An 18365-nucleotide genomic window follows, 5' to 3' on the forward strand; every position below is an offset into this window, starting at 1 on the left:
TTAAGAAGGCCCTCTTGTGTCTCCTTGCTATTTTTTGGAAATCTGCATTCAATTTCCTGTATCTTTCACTATCTCCCTCGCATTTTGCATGCCTTCCCCCCCCCCAACTATTTGTAAGGCCTCATTGGACAGCCACTTTGCTTTCTTGCATTTCCTTTTCATTGGGATGGTTTTTGTTGCTGTGTCCTGTATAATGTTACAAGCCTCCATCCATAGTTCTTCAGGCACTCTGTCCACCAAATCCAAATCCAGAAAACCTGTTCCTTACTTCCACGGTTTATTCATAAGGGAATTGATTTAGATTGTGTCTTGTTGGCCCAGTGGTTTTTTCTTACTCTCTTCAGTTTAAGCTGGAATTTTGCTATAAGAAGCTGATGATCTGAGCCGCAGTCAGCTCCAGGTCTTGTTTTTGCTGACTGTATAGAGCTTCTCCATCTTTGGCTGCAGAGAATATAATCAGTCTGATTTCGAAGCTGCCCATCTGGTGATGTCCATGTGTAGAGTCGGGGGTTAGTGATAGGCATAAATGGTAAGCAGGGGAGAAGACCGGCCTGTATCTACCCAAAATTCATTCAGGAATCATTTGTGAAAGTTCTGTTGACAAAGAAAATTAACCAATAATCAGAAAATGATTTTAAATGAGATCATATGTATATGGCATCTCCAAACTAAACCAACTCCAGAAGTTATCAAGGAAACGTGGATGCTGATGCTACCATGGTAGCTCTATCTAGGTGAGCAACTGACTCATTTGCTTGGCATGTCCATGTTGTTGCTCAGCTTTGAATGGGCAACTGACTCATTTGCTTGGCATGTCCATGTTGCTCAGCTCTGTTGCCTGATTATTAGTTCACAATGATTTGGCAAGTTGTTATATGAATAATTCAACATCTGTCATGTGACATAGTAGCTATGGCTGAGGTTATGTCTTTTTCCAACGGCGGAAAGGTTGTTCTGCTAATACTGCACATATTGTGGTAAGCATAGTGAACCAGAACTCTGGTAATAAGAAAATGAAAAATGCAACTGTCATAAACTAATAATAGAATTGTAAAAACACACAAAGCACTGGAAATATAAGAGGCTGGTGGCAGACCCAATACAGTACAAAATGTATACCTAGTGAACTGTGCTTCATAAAAAATAAGGATGCAGATTAATGTGTTGATGTCAGCACTAAGTTGCACAAAACGCTCTTTGAGCAGATGCTATTTCAGTGTGCTAGTAAATAAGAGTGGAAGTGAAGAATGTTGCATAAACTTTGGTCTGAGTAAACATTCCTTCAAGATTTTGCTGTTTAAACAAAAGGTGGTTGAGGGTGAAGAAAAGTATTCTTTTGTTGTCTCATAATTTAATAGTGCTAAAGAACCCAGTCTTTGTGAAATAATAATAATAAAAAAATTTGATAGATGGATTGTAGAAGCTCAAAATTGCTGGTCCTTCCCTCCATCTCAGTATTAATAATTTGCATCAGAATTCATGCAAGGGAAGAGAACACAGTCAAAAAGTAAATAAAAATGTTATTGACTAGGCAACACTGCCATGGCACTTAAAATGCATTCCACCCTCTCTGTTGGTCAAATCCACACACTTTTTTTCATAAGCTTGCTGCGATAAACATTGGGGAATCTTCAAAAGGACACAAATGACTCCTCCTCACCCAGGACACAAATGACTCCTCCTTCACAAATGACTCCTCCTCACCCAGTATTACCTGCTCTGACAAGTAGTGGCTCTCCAAAGACTCAATCAGGGCATCTTTCTCATTCCTGCCACATGAAATAAACTGGAGATAATGTGAATTGAACCTGGAACTGCCTACACACAGAGCATGAAATGTACCACTGAGCTATAGGCTCTATCTTCACTGCCATATTCCAACAGCTAGCCCCAAAAGGTAGATTCTGCATGCTTTAATTTTAGAATGGCCTTTTGTACATATGATTTGGTATTTCAAAGGAGATCACAAACTGATCGTTCTGGTCCATTCTGGTTTTGGTAAGATATCACTCATAAGGTGCTAAACCTGCCATTTAACTTGTGTGAGATACCGTAGTTGTGGGCAGGTTTATCCTGATACCATTTTTTTTTTTTGCTTTTCACTAAGAATCCTGAGAATAACTTTCTTTTTTCTACAAAAGTAATTAAGAATAGTAGTGTACTCTCTAGGATCATTTGAAGTATATGTCGAGAGCAGGAAACCAATAGGCTTCTGTCATAATCAAATCACTAAGCATATGTTGAGTGATAACAGGGGCATACAATCACAGGGGAAGAACTCAAGGAGAAAAGTGGGCCAATTATGGTAATGAACAGGTAGCCAAATGAAAAGGATGGGAGAGAGCACAGGGTAACAATGTGAAATTATGATTAGCGCAGTAAGCAGCTGGCACAGCCTAACTATTGTCAAATGTCTGGAACATCACGGCAGAATGCAGCTTAAGGACAGTGTGAAAGGACAAACTGCTTAGTCTGTGCATTTCTACAGGGAGTTCTTGAAATGTGTAAAGGTTGCATTGGGAGACCAGCAACTGTCTAAAACTTTCTTTTTGACAGCTTGCGATATTGCTGATTTGTATTGTGGGTTGCACCTCACTTGTTGGCTTCGTCTTACTTGGTGCTGTGTGCTCTAAGAATTTATTCAGAGTTTGATTCTGTTCCCTGAAGTCTGCAGTTTCATTTACTCTCAAAGCTATTTCCCCCATCGGACATAGTTAGTGGGGCTGGATATGTTACAAACCTGTAACAAATATAGACACAAGAAACAAAGGCATTTGAAAGTGGTTCCCCACCTCCTTACCTGGTAAAATTTGAATTCCACTTAATCTTAAAACTAGTGTTTTCATACAAATTGTCAGTCAATTTAAGATTGTTCCCCCCCCAAAAAAATTAAACCCATCTTAATGCTAAAATAGGAGCATTGCTGGATCAGGCCAAAGGCCCATTTAGTCTACCGTAACATTCTGTTCTCACAGTGGCCAGCTGAAGGTCTATGGGAAGTCCACAAGCAGGAACTAATACTAAATATTTTTGTACCATAATTACTTAGCGTGTTTATTATTAGATCCCTTTCCATGGGTATGCTCAACAGCTAACAAGATTAAAACATACCTACAGCAGGTCAGTACAAAATCATCTGTCATATGATGTTTCTTAAACTTTGAGAGCTTCATTTGTCTTTTTATGCTGTCAGTTAAGTCTTCTAGCGATGGCAGCAGTGATGAATAAAGAAAGGCTGGTTTTTTTCAATAATGTCCTTCCTTGACTGTTAAAACATCTTCAGGATCTGAGCAGAGATCTTGCTACCTGAAATACTTTAAACTGGTGATCTAGTATTATTGTGGATGCAAAGCATGTGCTCTATCACTTACGCCTTTCCTTACCATGTTCCTGCAGCTAAGGTTACATGTGGCTATAAATCAAATTTTTATCATACTTCAGCTACATGACACCCTCCAAAGTTGTAACCTGAAATGTCATGGTTCTAACATTTGTAATAGGCTGTTACTAAATGTAACCAGGAAGCCATTTGTAGAGTGCAGAGACTTGTCTGCCTCAGGAAAATAACATGTTTGGAAGGCAGCTGAAAAAAAATTGGGGGTGGTTTTGGGTCTATGGGATATTTTTACAATATTGTTTTGCTAGGTGTTGTAAGCTGCCTTGTGGGAGAGGCGGAATAAATAAACCAAGGCATCTGAAAAATTTATATGCATACAGTATATGATCCAAGTCATAGTTGTTATTATTTTTAAAATCTTGTGGTGAAAACAATGGAGAGAACCAATGATGAAACATGGGTTGAGGATGTTTAAAGTACTCTTATTCATCTTTCTGTTGCTTTAGGGTTTCTATTGTTCCACCTGATGCTAACAACTGGGAGCTATCAATCCAGCTGGGAGAAACAACTCACTCAGTTATAGCTTCATGTCAAGGGTCTACATTCTTGGTAAGCAATTGTTCTTTTTTCACAAGCAGCCAAGATTTTATTGTTATGTGGTATTGACTTTCGCCCCAAAACTAGAAGCTGAAATCCTTATTTATTTGCACACACTTGATAATGATGATAAGATGATTCTTAGCAATATGATGGTAATAAAAACGGGAAATCACTATTATTACTGTATTATTGCCACATAATAAGACCAGTCCATACACCAAGTTATTCTGTTTCAAACACTGGAATCCTTGCTGTTTGGTGAAGACCAGTGACTAAAAGGCACATACCTCATGTAAGGCCTGATGTTAGATTTGGTAACACTGCAGTAGCAGTTTTTAGAAGATTTTGAAACTCAGGTCATGAAAAGAAGAAAGCACTCCAACAAAGATGCACAAGTGGTCAGTCTCTGAGCTAACGCTGCATATTATTCAACAGGCTTAAGGTTAGAATATGGCACAATGGAGAAAGTGTGTGTTTGTGTGTCTTTTTGCCTGGAAATGTCTGAGAACTGAAACTTCCTGCTGATGAATTTTCACAGCCCGTTTGGGTGACCTTTCTATTCTAACTAGCTATTTAAGTACGCCTCGGTTTGAGTATTTTCAGTTTAAGTAGTTCGCGGACGCATCTGGAACGGATTAATCCATTTTCCATTACTTTCAATTGGAAAGTTCGCTTCAGGTTAAGTACGCCTCAGGTTAAGTACGGGCTTCTGGAACCAATTACACTAATACCTTGGGTTAAGTACGCTTCAGGTTGAGTACTCCGCAGACCCGTCTGGAACAGATTAATCCACTTTCCATTACTTTCAATGGGAAAGTTCACTTCAGGTTAAGTACGCTTCAGTTTAAGTACTCCACGGACCGTCTGGAATGGATTAATCCACTTTCCATTACCATGTTTCTCCGAAAATAAGACACCGCCTTATATTTCTTTTTCCTCAAAAAACAACAACACTATGACTTATTTTCAGGGGATGTCTTATTTTTTTCCTCCTCTTCCTCCTGCCGCAGTTGGCATAGCTGCTGTGCCTATCACTAAGTCTTACTTTCCAGGTATGGCTTATATTCCTTGAATGCTTAAAAATCCTGCTATGGCTTATTTTATGACTATGTCTTAAAATAGGGGAAACGGGGTACTTTCAATGGGAAAGTTCGCTCCAGGTTAGGTACGCTTCAGGTTAAGTACAGACTTCCGGAACCAATTGTGTTTGTAAACCGAGGTACCACTGTACAAAAAAAGAAGAGAGAAATTACAAAAGGACTTGGCTGTAAATCTCCTAGCCTTCCTCTTGACATGGAAGGGCAGTTAACTTGTAACTGTTCCATATGGGGAGGTGCTCCACCTTGTTGCTTCTAAGCTGCAAGTGTTTTTTTTGACCCACGCTAATGTTTCTGGAGAGAACCTTGCAGAGAACAATGGAACTCATGATATCTAGACCATAGCTGCCAAGTTATCCCTTATTTTAAGGGATTTTCCCTTATGCTGAATAGGCTTCCTCGCGAGAAAAGGGAAAACTTGGCAGCTATGATCTAGACACCTTGAAAGAATAACAGTACCATAAAGATCTTAGCAGTGACCACATCTCTCCATAGTGGAATGCTTTTGTGGAGCAAAATAATGTTAAATTTATTGTAATGCTAATAGGTAGAGTCTAGAAGAATCTAGAAGTATAAACAATGGTGAATCTACATACAATAGCCCAGTATTGTAAAACGTTGAATCTATCTAATTCACCACTCTGTAATTTTCCTGCCACCGAGAGGAGGAATGTTCAGTGAGGAATAAAGGAGTAAAAGATAATTGTGCTATCTTTCCATAGATGCATCATTTTCACTTTCTCAGTATTTATTTGGTTTACTTCTCTCTCTGCTGTGAATATGTCTGAATTGGGAAATGGAAAGCATGCTCGTTTTGGTATCCTCCTGATATTTAATGTCTTGGTGATAAAGGGTTAGAGATGGCTAGCTCCACACATCCTGTTTCCAGCCACTTGAATGTCAAGTATTCTTAACTCAGGCTACTTCTTTTAAACTGGGGCTGTTGTCTTTCTCAAAACTGGCAAACACACCAGATGTGTTCTGGAATGGAATTAAGAAGAACAAGTTCTCCAATGAGTTCACTTCCACGAAAGCTTAGCTTTCTTGAGAAACAAAATAAACTTGAAAAATAAACACTTTTTATTTTTAAAGGTAAACATTAGAAAAGAATTCCATGGGCTTTCTTGTCATGCATGTAAGCAATTCTCTGTATATTTTAATAAACACTTAAAAGTTGTTAATGATGTATTGAAATAGTTTTGTAATTAAGCTGAATACCTCTTCCTTACTTGGCACCTCTATTTTCCCTGTTTACATAAGTGTGTTCATGGCTCCAGCAATACTCAGTGCTTTGCAGAATTTGCTTTGCATAAATATTTATAGTGTTGTGGAATATTTTCTATTTAATCAACTTCCTATTCCTTCTCATCTTTCATGCTTACCATTTTGTTTTGGAATCTTATGTCCTCTTGTGTTGGGATGATGACCTTTTTTGACCAGTATACATTCCAGCCATATTCTTGGTCCCCTCCCCCTACTCTCCCGCTGTCCTTTTAAAAATGAATGGAAACCTAACCTCTTTGATGTAGGTCTCCCTGTTCACATTAAGGAGACACATGGATGCAAGAAGCCGATTTCACTGAGCTGTGTGTAAAGCTAAGGCTATAGATGGAACCAACCCTGTCTGTATGCAAAGCTTTGTATTTTCAGCAACTGCTATCCTTGAAGAGGGAACAGAATCCTTGCCAGTATTGCCTCCTCCTCATTCTTTCCTGCATACCTGAATGGAGGCACACAAAAAGGTGGAGGAGGAGAGGCATTTGGTGTAGGAAGCTGCTATACATTATACAACAGATGATTGGCACTGCACAGGAATGCTATATTTGGAATACTGTGTACAGTTCTGGTTACCCCCTTCTCGTGAAAGAATACTGTAGAGCTAGAAAAGATGCAGGAAATGGAAATTAGAACCATGAAAGGACTGGGGCACAATGTCTACAGTAAAAGGATAAAGCACTGGGGGATTTTAAGGTTTGGTGGAGGGAAGGTAAATTAGTGGGGCATGACAGAGGTTTCCAAAGTTATGAATGCTTTGAATAAATCAGTTAGAGACTTGCTTCCCTCTCTTAGACCTTTTAAGCCCAGGATAGTATGGGATCATTGTCTTAAAGAAGGAGTGGATAACCTGCGGCCCTTGAGTTTTTGCTGATAGGAGTTGTAGTCCAGCAACATCTGGAGTGTGGCAGTGATTGCCCACGCCGAAGAGTCTTGCTTCAGCATACCCAAAAGACTTCCCACCTATGTAAGGAACCCACCTGGTAGCTGAGATGAAAACCTTTCTCCAGTTGTATTGCCAGCACAGAGCAGGCAGATAGTGATTGGCAGAACATTTTTCTATGGTTTATTCCCAACTATGGAGCTTCCCAAGGAAGATTAACCCTGACACCTTTGCTGTTATCTTCTATGTGTCAAGCAAAATATTCCCTGTTCATTCAGACCTTGAATAAATGAACCACCCCACTTTATTTTCTTTGGATCCCCACACCTCAAATATATTTTTTTAACTGTTTCCTCATGAGGTCTTTTTCTGCTCCTTCTGGCTGTAAAATTGTTTATCTGCCCTATAAGAGATCCTGCGCATTTCAATTGCTCAATGTATCTCAGAGATACACTAACATATCTTGAAATTTGGATGTGTACACTTTTATATTAATGGCAGACAAAATAACATTCAAAATACATTTCCACAAATTAAAGTCACCTTTCAAATGAAACATGCATTTTCACCATGCATGATGACATCAGCATAGACAGATAATGGCCATTGCGCACCTGATACATCAAACATTGGATGTAGAACTGAAGTTATAACTCAGTGCTTTTCAGTTGAGGCTTTAGACATTCAACAACAAATGAGTGATAAATCATGATAGGACAAGACTGCATGAAGAACGTGTTTGAGTCAGCTTTTAGAAATATAGAAATCACCCCCCCTTTTTCATTTTCAGCCGTACCAAAGTTTCAGCTAACTGAAACTTCTTTCTTGCTGGATCCACTCATGCTGGTCTTCTGTTCATAGCTTTGAAACTACATGTGTGTGCAAGTGAGTGAGTGTGTGCGGCCACATTGTGTTTTTTTTGTGGTACAGGGATCTGCTTTGAAGTTACTGAACAGCAACAGCATCAGTGTGTGTGTGTGTGTGTGTGTGTGTGTGTGTGTGTGAGAGAGAGAGAGAGAGAGAGAGAGAGAGAGAGAGAAAGAGAAAGAGAAAGAGAGATCAGTATTGTGTGACCTCCATAATTGGGATCAGCAAGACATATGTAGTTGACTTCCCTTGGTTGTCTGGAAGTGAGATGGCAGAGAACAGCAATGGCTACCATGCTTTCTCTAATTTTGTGTTACTCCACACTCCTATAGCAACCATTTTGTGACTGGTGCCCACAGTGCTTTCTCAAAACGTGTCTGCTGGTCAAAAAATGAATGTTTTGTGCTAACTTCTGACTACAATGTGATTTATAATAATCCCATAGCATGCTGCTACAGAGGTTTCTTCTTTCTTCTTCTGTGTGCAGTCCTTGAACACCATCTGACGGTGGAGAACAGGGAATAATGCAGGTGCCTATTATGCAAAGCAACAATAATGTCCTGTTTACACATCATGTAAAGGAGAAACATTTGTGTTTGAACCAAGGATTGTGATTGGATTTGTTCCACTCCAAACAAGCTGTGATCTGTAACCTAGGTTTGTTTTTTGTTTACTGGTCGTGGTTGGTTTGAATAAAAGAAGCCACAGTCCTCACTTTGGATGTAATGCCAGACTAGGCACATAGTTTGTTTCTTTGGCACAGCCAAGATCAACAGGTTTACCGAAAATCCATTAACTATTGTTTACCATGACTTCTGAACTGGGCCACTGTCTGATGAATAGAAAGAATTGCAGTTGTCAGGGTGTGGCTGGGGGTGGCGGTGAGTGGAGGCTGGGATACAAAATGAACGCTCTAGGCACAATCCATTTCAATCCATTTCTAAAACATTCTGCACAAGCTTTGCTGAAATTAATGGGAGCACCACATAGGCGTATGAGGTGGATTGCGACCATTTATTTTTAAGACCGACAAGATAACTGTGAGCTCCTTTTGCTGGCATAGCAGCAGTAGTTCTCTTTATCAGCATGTTGAGTGCTGTATGGAGAGGTTAGACATGAATCAACAGAAATAGTAGTTAGCTCTGTGTGTCCTGGTTGCTGCCACTTCATTTTTAGCTGATTTATTTGATTTGAGCACATGCGATGTGCTGGATTACTTCCTTTTGCAACAGCACCTCTGAAATTCAGGCTTAGTGGGGAGATTTCTAGGCGCGATGCTGCCCAGACTTGCTTTCTTTACTCCAAATTTCATTGCCTTTCTCAGGGCAAGACAGGCTTATTAACATGACTTTAATATGGCTCTTAATGCTTTATAAGAAAAAAGAAAAGAAAATAACGCCACTGTAGTGGCTAGATGTGACTAACTGTTTTGATGTAGTCTTTTCAAAAGACTAGACCAGAGCTTCCCTTTTTGAAATGTGTAAAGCAGTATAGACACAGCTTCTCAGATGGATCTAATTAGTCCTTCATAGGGGCTGGATGTCCGTTTGTTGCAGCTGAATTCTCATTTCACTCACCCATAACTAGAAACACCTCGCTTCAAACACATTTCTTCAAAGAAAGAAGGGTTTAGGGTTCCATGTTTTACTGCTTTTTGATGTCTGTTTCCCTTTAACAGAGAAGACCTTATGTTTATACAACTGTTGTTATTAAGGAAACATAGCTTTGTTCAGAAGAATTCATTTTGTATCCGTATTTGACTGTTTGTAAGAGTGGAAGATCTTGCTACTCTAGACTCTGCTTACATGTCCCTCATACAATAAGCTCATTTACTAGAAAGACAAGTCTTCTTACAGTATCTGGATGAGAAGAAAGATTAAACAGTGCAGATTTTAGGTATTATAAAACTTGCAGAAACAGTGTTTTTAAACGTAATTTTAGTATCGCTATTCATTAACAGTGAGATCTCTACCCAGTAGGCAATATGAACATTTGAAACTACCTTGTGCCTAGTCCGATTTAGTCTAATACTATAGCTGCAGTCGATCTCTAGAGCTTCTAGCAGAAGTCTTTCCCGCCCTGTCACGTAGAAGTTACTGAGGATTGTACCTGGGACCTTCTGAATACTAAGCATGTGCTGTCACACGATGATCTATAGCCCCCTTTTTTGGTAGCGCTTTTAAGATCCAAATTGTATGTGATGGCGGCAGACTGGTGGAACATGGGTCTATCTTGTTCATGGGCAAAGGAAGGTGAGGTGGGGTGGAATGTAAATGAAAGGAGAAAAGAGGGTCCATGGCCTGGAGGTACTGAATCTTCCCACCTCTCCCAATGGATTATCTCCCAATGTCTTCTAACCTCAGCTGGATGGGTGCAGACATGGGGGAAGGGTCAGATTTGAAGTCTAATGCTTCTGGGTACTAAATGTAAGAAGAAGAAAAATCCTGAACATTACAGGAAATCTGGTATTTCATAATATAATCTAATTTTTTGTAAGGCATTGTTGCTCCTTGTTTTTCATTAGGCACAGTGTAAAATGAAATGAAATGATTTTACAGGAGCGTTATCGAAATTATCTTTTTAGTCTTTTTCAATACTAGAAACATCACTTTTCTTTGGGACATCAAAGCTCATTCTCTTAAAATAATATCAACTTCATGAGTAGAACACGTTATGGTTCAAAGAACTGCAAAGCTAAAATACAGTCGTGTCCACACTTTGTTTTAAAAGAAGGCTTCAGTCTTTGACCGACAGATTCCTTTAACAGAAGCATTCTTCAACCTTGCTAACTCATATAGCTAATGTGAGAGAACAGGAAATGGTGCAGCAACCGCCTTCACTTGATAAATATAAGGGAACATAAGGAGAGCCCTTGGAAGAGCTCTACTGGATCCGATTAATGGTGCATCTAATCTTCAACACAAGCTCATCAGCCAGATGTTTCCAGGAACACAGAAGCAGGTTATGAAGACACCCCCATTGTTTCCCCCCAGCAACCAGTAATTTTCAAGCATATCTCTAATAATTTTATTCGTGTTTTTGTACACAGCCCTGGACTCTTCTAAGAAACATATAAAATAAAATAAGAACAATGCATCAATTTGAAAGATTAACTAGTTCTTTAGGAGTGAAGAGTTGGTCTTGCCTTCTTTCTGCCTCCCCCAAGGAGAAAGAATGGTGCTTTGTGGATATTAGAAGAGTTGTCAGTTTTCTATTTGGGAAAAGAAAGCAAACTTGAATCTTGTTAAGAGCAGAAGAAGAGCACTGCTAGATTATGCCAACGGCCCAACTAGACCAGCATCTTGTCCTCACAATAGCCAACAGGTTGCCCACGAGAAGCCTGTAAACAGGAGCTGAGTACAACAGCACACTTTTTGCTTCTGATTCCTAGCAGCCGGCATTTAGAGGCATAGTGCTTCTGACAGTGGAGAGAGAACATAACAGTCATGCCTAATAGCCACTGATTGCATATCTGATGGCCAGCTTTCTTGGAGTTCCAGGGTTTCTACTTCCACAGTGATTAATTGGATGAGTGATTGGATTAGTTTGGCTTATTAGTACCAGGGTCATTTCCCACCAAAAGACATTACAATTCATTCCTCGAGGAGTTCTGCTGCTTCCACAGCTTTAGGACAAGCAGTTCTCTGAAAATCTGCACATACATTCATTAGTACCATTGTCTTCTCTAATGCAGCCTTTGGTTAATGTGTTTTCCAAAAAGTAAAGTCCGCACCCGGCTGGAATCACTGGGGAAAGGAAACTGAACTTAGCCTAGCATTTTAATTCTGAAGTACGGTGGGTAGGGAAAGTCTTTCCATTTCACTCATACGCACAGGGCATACACACAAAACAGACAGCAGCTACACACCCAAAGACAAACATACCCATAAACCCACATGCCTGCCCCTACACACACACACACACACACACACACACACACACACACGGGTTGCAGATAATGAACAAGGGAAGGGACAACTATCCTGGTACTAGGATACAGGTTCTCATTCTTCCCACGCACAAATCATCACCTGGTGAGCTGGGCAAGGGAGTGCTCTGTATCCTGATCCTGGCACCGAGATTGGCAGAGAGGCTTCAACATTGTGGCCCTGTCCCAGTGATAAAGATGAACTGATGAGTGGGCGCAAGCAGTGGTCTCTGTCAAGGGCGTACCCACCATGCGGCAAGTTAGGGCAGCTGCCCTACTCTAGAAGCAGGGCTGGTGGGCAGAGGCGGAGCACAGCCGGGCGGAGCGCGAGTTCGCCATTCCCGCCGCACCGCGCCGCACCCTCCCTCCAGCTCCCCGGCGCGCCCTCAGGCAAGGCCAAGCGCGGCGGGGAACCAGGGAGCGCGGCGCGGTGGGCGGGAACGCCGAACTCGCGCTCCGCTGGGCTGGGCTCCGCCTCCACCCACCAGCCCTGCTGCTAGGGAGGGGCACAGCCCGGCGGAGCGCGAGTTCGCCGTTCCCGCCCGCCGCGCTGCGCCCTCCCTCCAGCTCCCCGCCGCGCCCTCTGGCAAGGCCAAGCGCGGCGGGGAACCAGAGAGCGCGGCGCGGCGGGCAGGAACGCTGAACTCGCGCTCCGCTGGGCTCCGCCTCCGCCCACCAGCCCTGCTGCTAGGGAGGGGCACAGCCCGGCGGAGCGCGAGTTCGCCGTTCCCGCCCGCCGCGCTGCGCCCTCCCTCCAGCTCCCCGTCGCGCCCTCTGGCAAGGCCAAGCGCGGCGGGGAACCAGAGAGCGCGGCGTGGCGGGCAGGAACGCTGAACTCGCGCTCCGCTGGGCTGGGCTCCGCCTCCGCCCACCAGCCCTGCTGCTAGGGAGGGGCACAGCCCGGCGGAGCGCGAGTTCGCTGTTCCCGCCCACTTTGTGGCCCCTCCCCTTCCGTGCCTTGGCCCCTCCCCTTGCCCCTACCAGACCTTTAGAAGGCATCTCAAGGCAGCCCTGTTTAGGGAAGCTTTTAATGTTTGATGGATTTCTGTAATTTAATATTTTGTTGGAAGCCGCCCAGAGTGGCTGGGGGAACCCAGCCAGATGGGCGGGGTATAAATAATAAATTATTTTTATTATTATATAAGAAGGCACATTGATGAAAACGGGGCAAACTGTAAAGTGATTTATGTGAATTAATTATTGCAGTATTACAGCTTTCCTATACAGTATATAGTTATTCAGCAAATAGCAGTTGTGAGTTAGGTAGGTTTGTATGTTCACTGCTGATTGCACAGTAAAACTTGATTTTCTGTGAAAGAAGTGAATGTATGCAGCCTAGCTATACTATGCATGTTAAAGTCAGTCTGTGATAACTGTGGAGTTTAAGAAGGGGGTCTGAACCCAGAAACCTGGTATTGCTGATATATGCACATACTCTTATCTGAGTAAAAGTTTTATGTATTCACTTTTTAAGAGCAGCATATACTGTACCAAATTTGTGCTGCACCCATGGTCTTCTGCATCTTAGGCAATATTTTTGTCTACCTTAGTGAAAATTGCAAGTGAGCATTGCCGATCAGATCTAGCACTCAAAGCAATTTCATCTGGCCCCAGCATATGTAGCAGAGTTTTCTTTAAGGTATGGTCAAATAAATTGCTTTTAATGTTATTTCTCTCTGGATTTTGTATGTAATGGCCCAGCTGTTCCATAAATGTAAAGTCCTTAAATGTGATGGGCAACATTTCTATTACAGAGTCTTAACAATCCATGAGCAATTTGGTTGTGTGGCAGTAATGTTCTTTTAGCCCTCAGACTATTGTTGGAACAATAGAATAACTTCTAGAACTATAAGAGTTGTCTGCCCTTGATCTATATTAGTCTCAAATGTCATTTGGCAATGAGAAACTCTTCATGAGCAAAATAAATGCTTCACTTTTTTTCTACAAATCACCAGCAGTTCATTGCAGTGTCCTGAAAGTTTTCCATTTAAAAAGAAGAAATAAGTAGTGAAAATAGCATACCCTTGACTTACTGGAGAGCATTACTATTACAAAGAAAATAATAATGAGTTGTCAGCAGCCAGTGTGGTTGCATATGCTGTTTTGGAGAAATATTAAATGAGAAGTATTACCTGCAAATGAAGCATTTTAAGAGAGCTTCAGCTATAACAATGTAGAAACAAAACAAAAACAGGATATAGTTTGTAGATGGTTTCACCCTGTGATATACCCTTAATGTTCATCATTATCCAGAAGCAGGTAGGAAGAGAGTAGTGAGTCAATAAAATATTGCTCTGCAACATTAAATATAACATTATAGCTGGCAATTCTTTATTGGGATGAATTGATAGCAAAAAAAGTAACTAATAGGCTAGATCAAAAGAAGTGTCAGGAATTAATGTAGAGAAGAAGAAAGCAAAACAGACAAATAATAGAGTAGGTGGTAAGTGGAGGATTAGCATAAGTATAAGGAGTAATTTTTTCTGGGTCAGATGAAAAGAAATAGAGAATAAGTGTTATACGAGGTGTAGGGAGTAGCTTCAGGATTAAAATGACTCCTATTTAAGGGTCATACAAAATCCAGGAGATGGGCATGATTTGTGCTATCTGTCATCCGTAGACCTTCTTAATAGTTCTACTGAAATAGTAGCACTAAAATTTGCCTAATGGGCTCTTAAAACATATTTCAGCACTGTTTGTTAGGAATGATTCAACTTCTTTTTTTCTTGTGGTAACCCTGTAAAGTTTGCTGTTATTTCCATTTTACCAATGGAGGCTTAAGAATCACGTTGACCAATGTCACCAAGAGTATGTTTTTTGCTGGTAGACATTTGAACTGGAGTGTCCTGTGTTCGTATTCCTCATTTTGTTTGCATAATGCTTTCTGTGTACTTACTGGAATTAAATGCATTGTGCCTATTGACTCTGGTTGCAAATCTCCTTGGTGAGAGAGAGTGGTGGAGGTGGGGGGAATTCTTAACTGAAAGTACATTAAAAGACATAGGAATACTTCTCATTTAGTAACTAGCTTCATCTGGAAACATTAATCTATAAGCAAAAAGCAGCATTCAGTTTAGAGCTGTGACATATGGTTTAGAAAATGTAAAGTAGCAAAACCAAAGAAATGCAAGTGAGCAATTCCTGGGCTCTGTTGCCAGAACAGTAGTCCTATTTTTGTGCTTCCACATGATGCACTGAAGGGAACTGAGATTTTTTTTTTGCAAAAGTGAGAGGGCACCAGCCTAGAAACATGGAAATAAAGCAGATGTGCTTATTTTGAAGTCCTGGAAATGGGATCCTACAAAATTATTGCTACACTTTATATCAGAGAATTGCTCTGTGAAAGGCATTTGCTACCGGCAGTTACTTGGTTAAATGAGTGGTATATAAGTACAGTATGGCTGAGATCCAAAGAGCTTCTCGGGATATATAAAGGCTTATAAAGCAGGGTCCCCAAACTAACTAAGGCCCAGGGGCGGGATGTGGCCCAATCGCCTTCTAAATCCAGCCCGGGACAGTCCGGAAATCAGCATGTTTTTACATGGGTAGAATGTGTCCTTTAATTTAAAATGCATCTCTGGGTTATTTGTGGGGCATAGGAATTTGTTCATACTGTATTCTTTTTCAAAATATAGTCCGGCCCCCGACAAGGTCTGAGGGACAGTGGACCGGCCCCCTGCTGAAAAAGTTTGCTGACCCCTAAAGTCCAGTGAAGTTTTTGACTTCTGGCAGTGAGTGTGGGAGGGAGAGTGGGTAGGTGCTGTTGGCTGAGAAAAATCAGAATAAAACCTCCTTGGGCTCATGGGCTGTCCCCCTCTTCTCTTCAGCTACTCATCAACTTTAATCATTATTTAGACCTCTTAACGAGTCACTGCTGATGCCCGTGTTGGGAGCAAAAATTACTTTTGTTACTTGGCTACTTTTTCCATTTTATTTGTAGGATTTGTAGGATTTTAGATACATGGAACAGATTGTATCATTTCTTTCTGCACTATCAAAATATTCTTTCCTACAATTGTTTCAGGGATGCTGTTCCAAAAACTATGGGTAGAGGCATGAACAATTGACCCATCACCTCCCTACTTCCTATATCAAAACTTTTTGAAATGATTATGAGCAAGACATAAGTACAATAGTATTAACTTATTTCTTTGTCACTTAATCTTAGTAGTGTATTTTGTGAACCTTCTCATTATCACTTTTAATAGTTGACCCAAACCACAAGTTTCAGTTTGCAATCGAGCACCTACAATTTATTACTTGAATTTCCTAGTTGATGCCATGATGATTTTCTGAATTTCAGAGTTCTAGAGTTCTGTCAATTCCATGTTAAGGACTGATCTGTCAGTTGTTTCTTGAGTAAACTATATTGAGGCTATAGTCCTATGCATACTTTTATTTTTAAGTAAAATCTTCACCTTTGACAGAGGTACCTCTGGTTAAGGACTTAATTCGTTCTGGACGTCCGTTCTTAACCTGAAATTGTTCTTAACCTGAAGCACCACTTCAGCTAATGGGGCCTCCTGCTGCCGCAGCGCCGCCAGAGCACAATTTCTGTTCTCATCCTGAAGCAAAGTTCTTAACCTGAGGTACTATTTCTGGGTTAGTGGAGTTTGTAACCTGAAGCGTTTGTAACCCGAGGTACCACTGTATACTGCTATGGGCAGAAACAGGAATGAGTTAGCACGGGATGATTCAGCATCTTGCCTAAACCTTCTTGCAAACACTCCAGAAACTCAGATCCTTTTTCTTTCTCTAGGAGACGGTATGGACTGTGATACCTGTTTTTGGATGCCAGAGTGGCTATCCCTTAAACATGCGCCATGGGAACAAGTAGCTACTGCTGAGTTTCCAAGCTGTCAGCTAAATGCTTATTTATTCTATCTTCTCCCTATGAAATGGTAACCAAGAATAGTTTACGGGAAGGAACAACAGGATATACAGGAAGAAAGTTAAGAAGTCACAATACAATCGACTTGTCAATCAGAACACCTACATTGCAGGAAACAGATCAAACTTGAAATTCCTCTTATATATAGGTGTCACATGACTATCTTTTCATCTATCTGTAAACATGTGTGTTTTATTTATTCTAAAGGTATGATCTGGGCTCTTTATAGCCATAGTTGGAGTAAACATTTCACAGTCAGGCACGACTACTGGGGAAGACTTGCTGTTTGCCATGGAAAATTCTAACTGAAGCAGAGAGCAAGCAGCACACTTCTCCTTAGATCTTAATGGATGAGAGCAGGAACATGAAACCTGTTGCTCTCCAGTTGTTGCTAGAATACCACTCCCACCATCCCGGCTGGGACTAATAGGAGTTGGAGTTCAGTAGCATCTGGAAAGCCACAGGTTCCCCACCTACGGGTTCAGTACTTTTCATAGCACTAGCCTGTGTCAGCAGACCCATGACAGACTCCTATGCATCAGGTTTGTATCTAGCCTTGTGCCATGTTCGAAGCATTTTGCCTGAGTCTTCTTAATAACTGTTTTGCCCTGGCATCTAGTAAATACTAAAGACTGAGCCACATGAGATACCCTTGTGCCAGTTCAGCTTGATGCTTACTTTGGCAGTAAAAAGACCATTTCACAGTTCATAAAAGTAGCATTCACTTTGTTTTAGCACCTTGATGCAGAACCTTCTTCCTCTGTGTAAAGCTTTCTCTGTCTCCCTCTCTCCCTCTTGCCTCCCTTCCCCTCGTCTATCTCTTTTTTAGTAATACATTGTGTGTGGAATGTTTTGTAATGAATAGATGACCCTTAGTCAGCTTCTTTCATGTCTTCAACAATGAAAGATTAACTAGATTTTAGTCATTTGCCATTGATGTTTTGCCCTTTCATATCAGATAAAACCAGTCAGCAATGAATAGTTTTTTATAAAATATTTCCCCCCACATTGATTCATGCTAGGTACTTTGATGTGTTTAACCTTCAATAGATTTAATTATATTAATAGTAGATAAAGCGCTAATGTGGAAATATTTTCATAAGCTCTTTGGAACATTGAGTTTTCCTACTTACGTAAATGCAGAGGAAAAGGTGTGTACACCCTGGAAGTGTTTGGCACCAGAGTAGGATTACCTACTTCCTTTCACATTAAGCAAATACAGTTTCCCAATTAGGACCACGTTGATGATATGCCTATGATGACATTGCTTACTATGAAATTGCTGTTGGCACCTGTTTAAAGACCTTAAAAAATAGTCAGCCAAAAATATTCAGAGTTCTTTCACTAACAAGACAATAGTCATCATGAACTTTGACACCCTTAATAAACCCTGCAGAATAGTATACATCAGTTTGGATCCATATTTCCCTCGGGTTGGTGGGAGAATTCCTGGAGCAGAGTTATATGGAGATGATGGGACACTCCTG

At 41.0% G+C, this 18365-nt stretch overlaps 1 protein-coding gene across 2 annotated transcripts in view; it reads left to right on the forward strand.

The window, feature by feature from the left end:
* PCCA (propionyl-CoA carboxylase subunit alpha) overlaps positions 1 to 18365 on the forward strand; it is a 233285-nt gene that overhangs the window by 139189 nt on the left and 75731 nt on the right. For both annotated transcript variants that reach the window (XM_035114548.2, XM_035114547.2), the window contains exon 19: positions 3844 to 3946. In XM_035114548.2, the coding sequence (XP_034970439.2) occupies positions 3844 to 3946 (103 nt within the window). The remainder of the gene's footprint in view (positions 1 to 3843; positions 3947 to 18365) is intronic.

This window comes from Zootoca vivipara, chromosome 4, assembly GCF_963506605.1.
Source record: "Zootoca vivipara chromosome 4, rZooViv1.1, whole genome shotgun sequence".
In the NCBI taxonomy this organism is placed as follows: domain Eukaryota; kingdom Metazoa; phylum Chordata; class Lepidosauria; order Squamata; family Lacertidae; genus Zootoca; species Zootoca vivipara.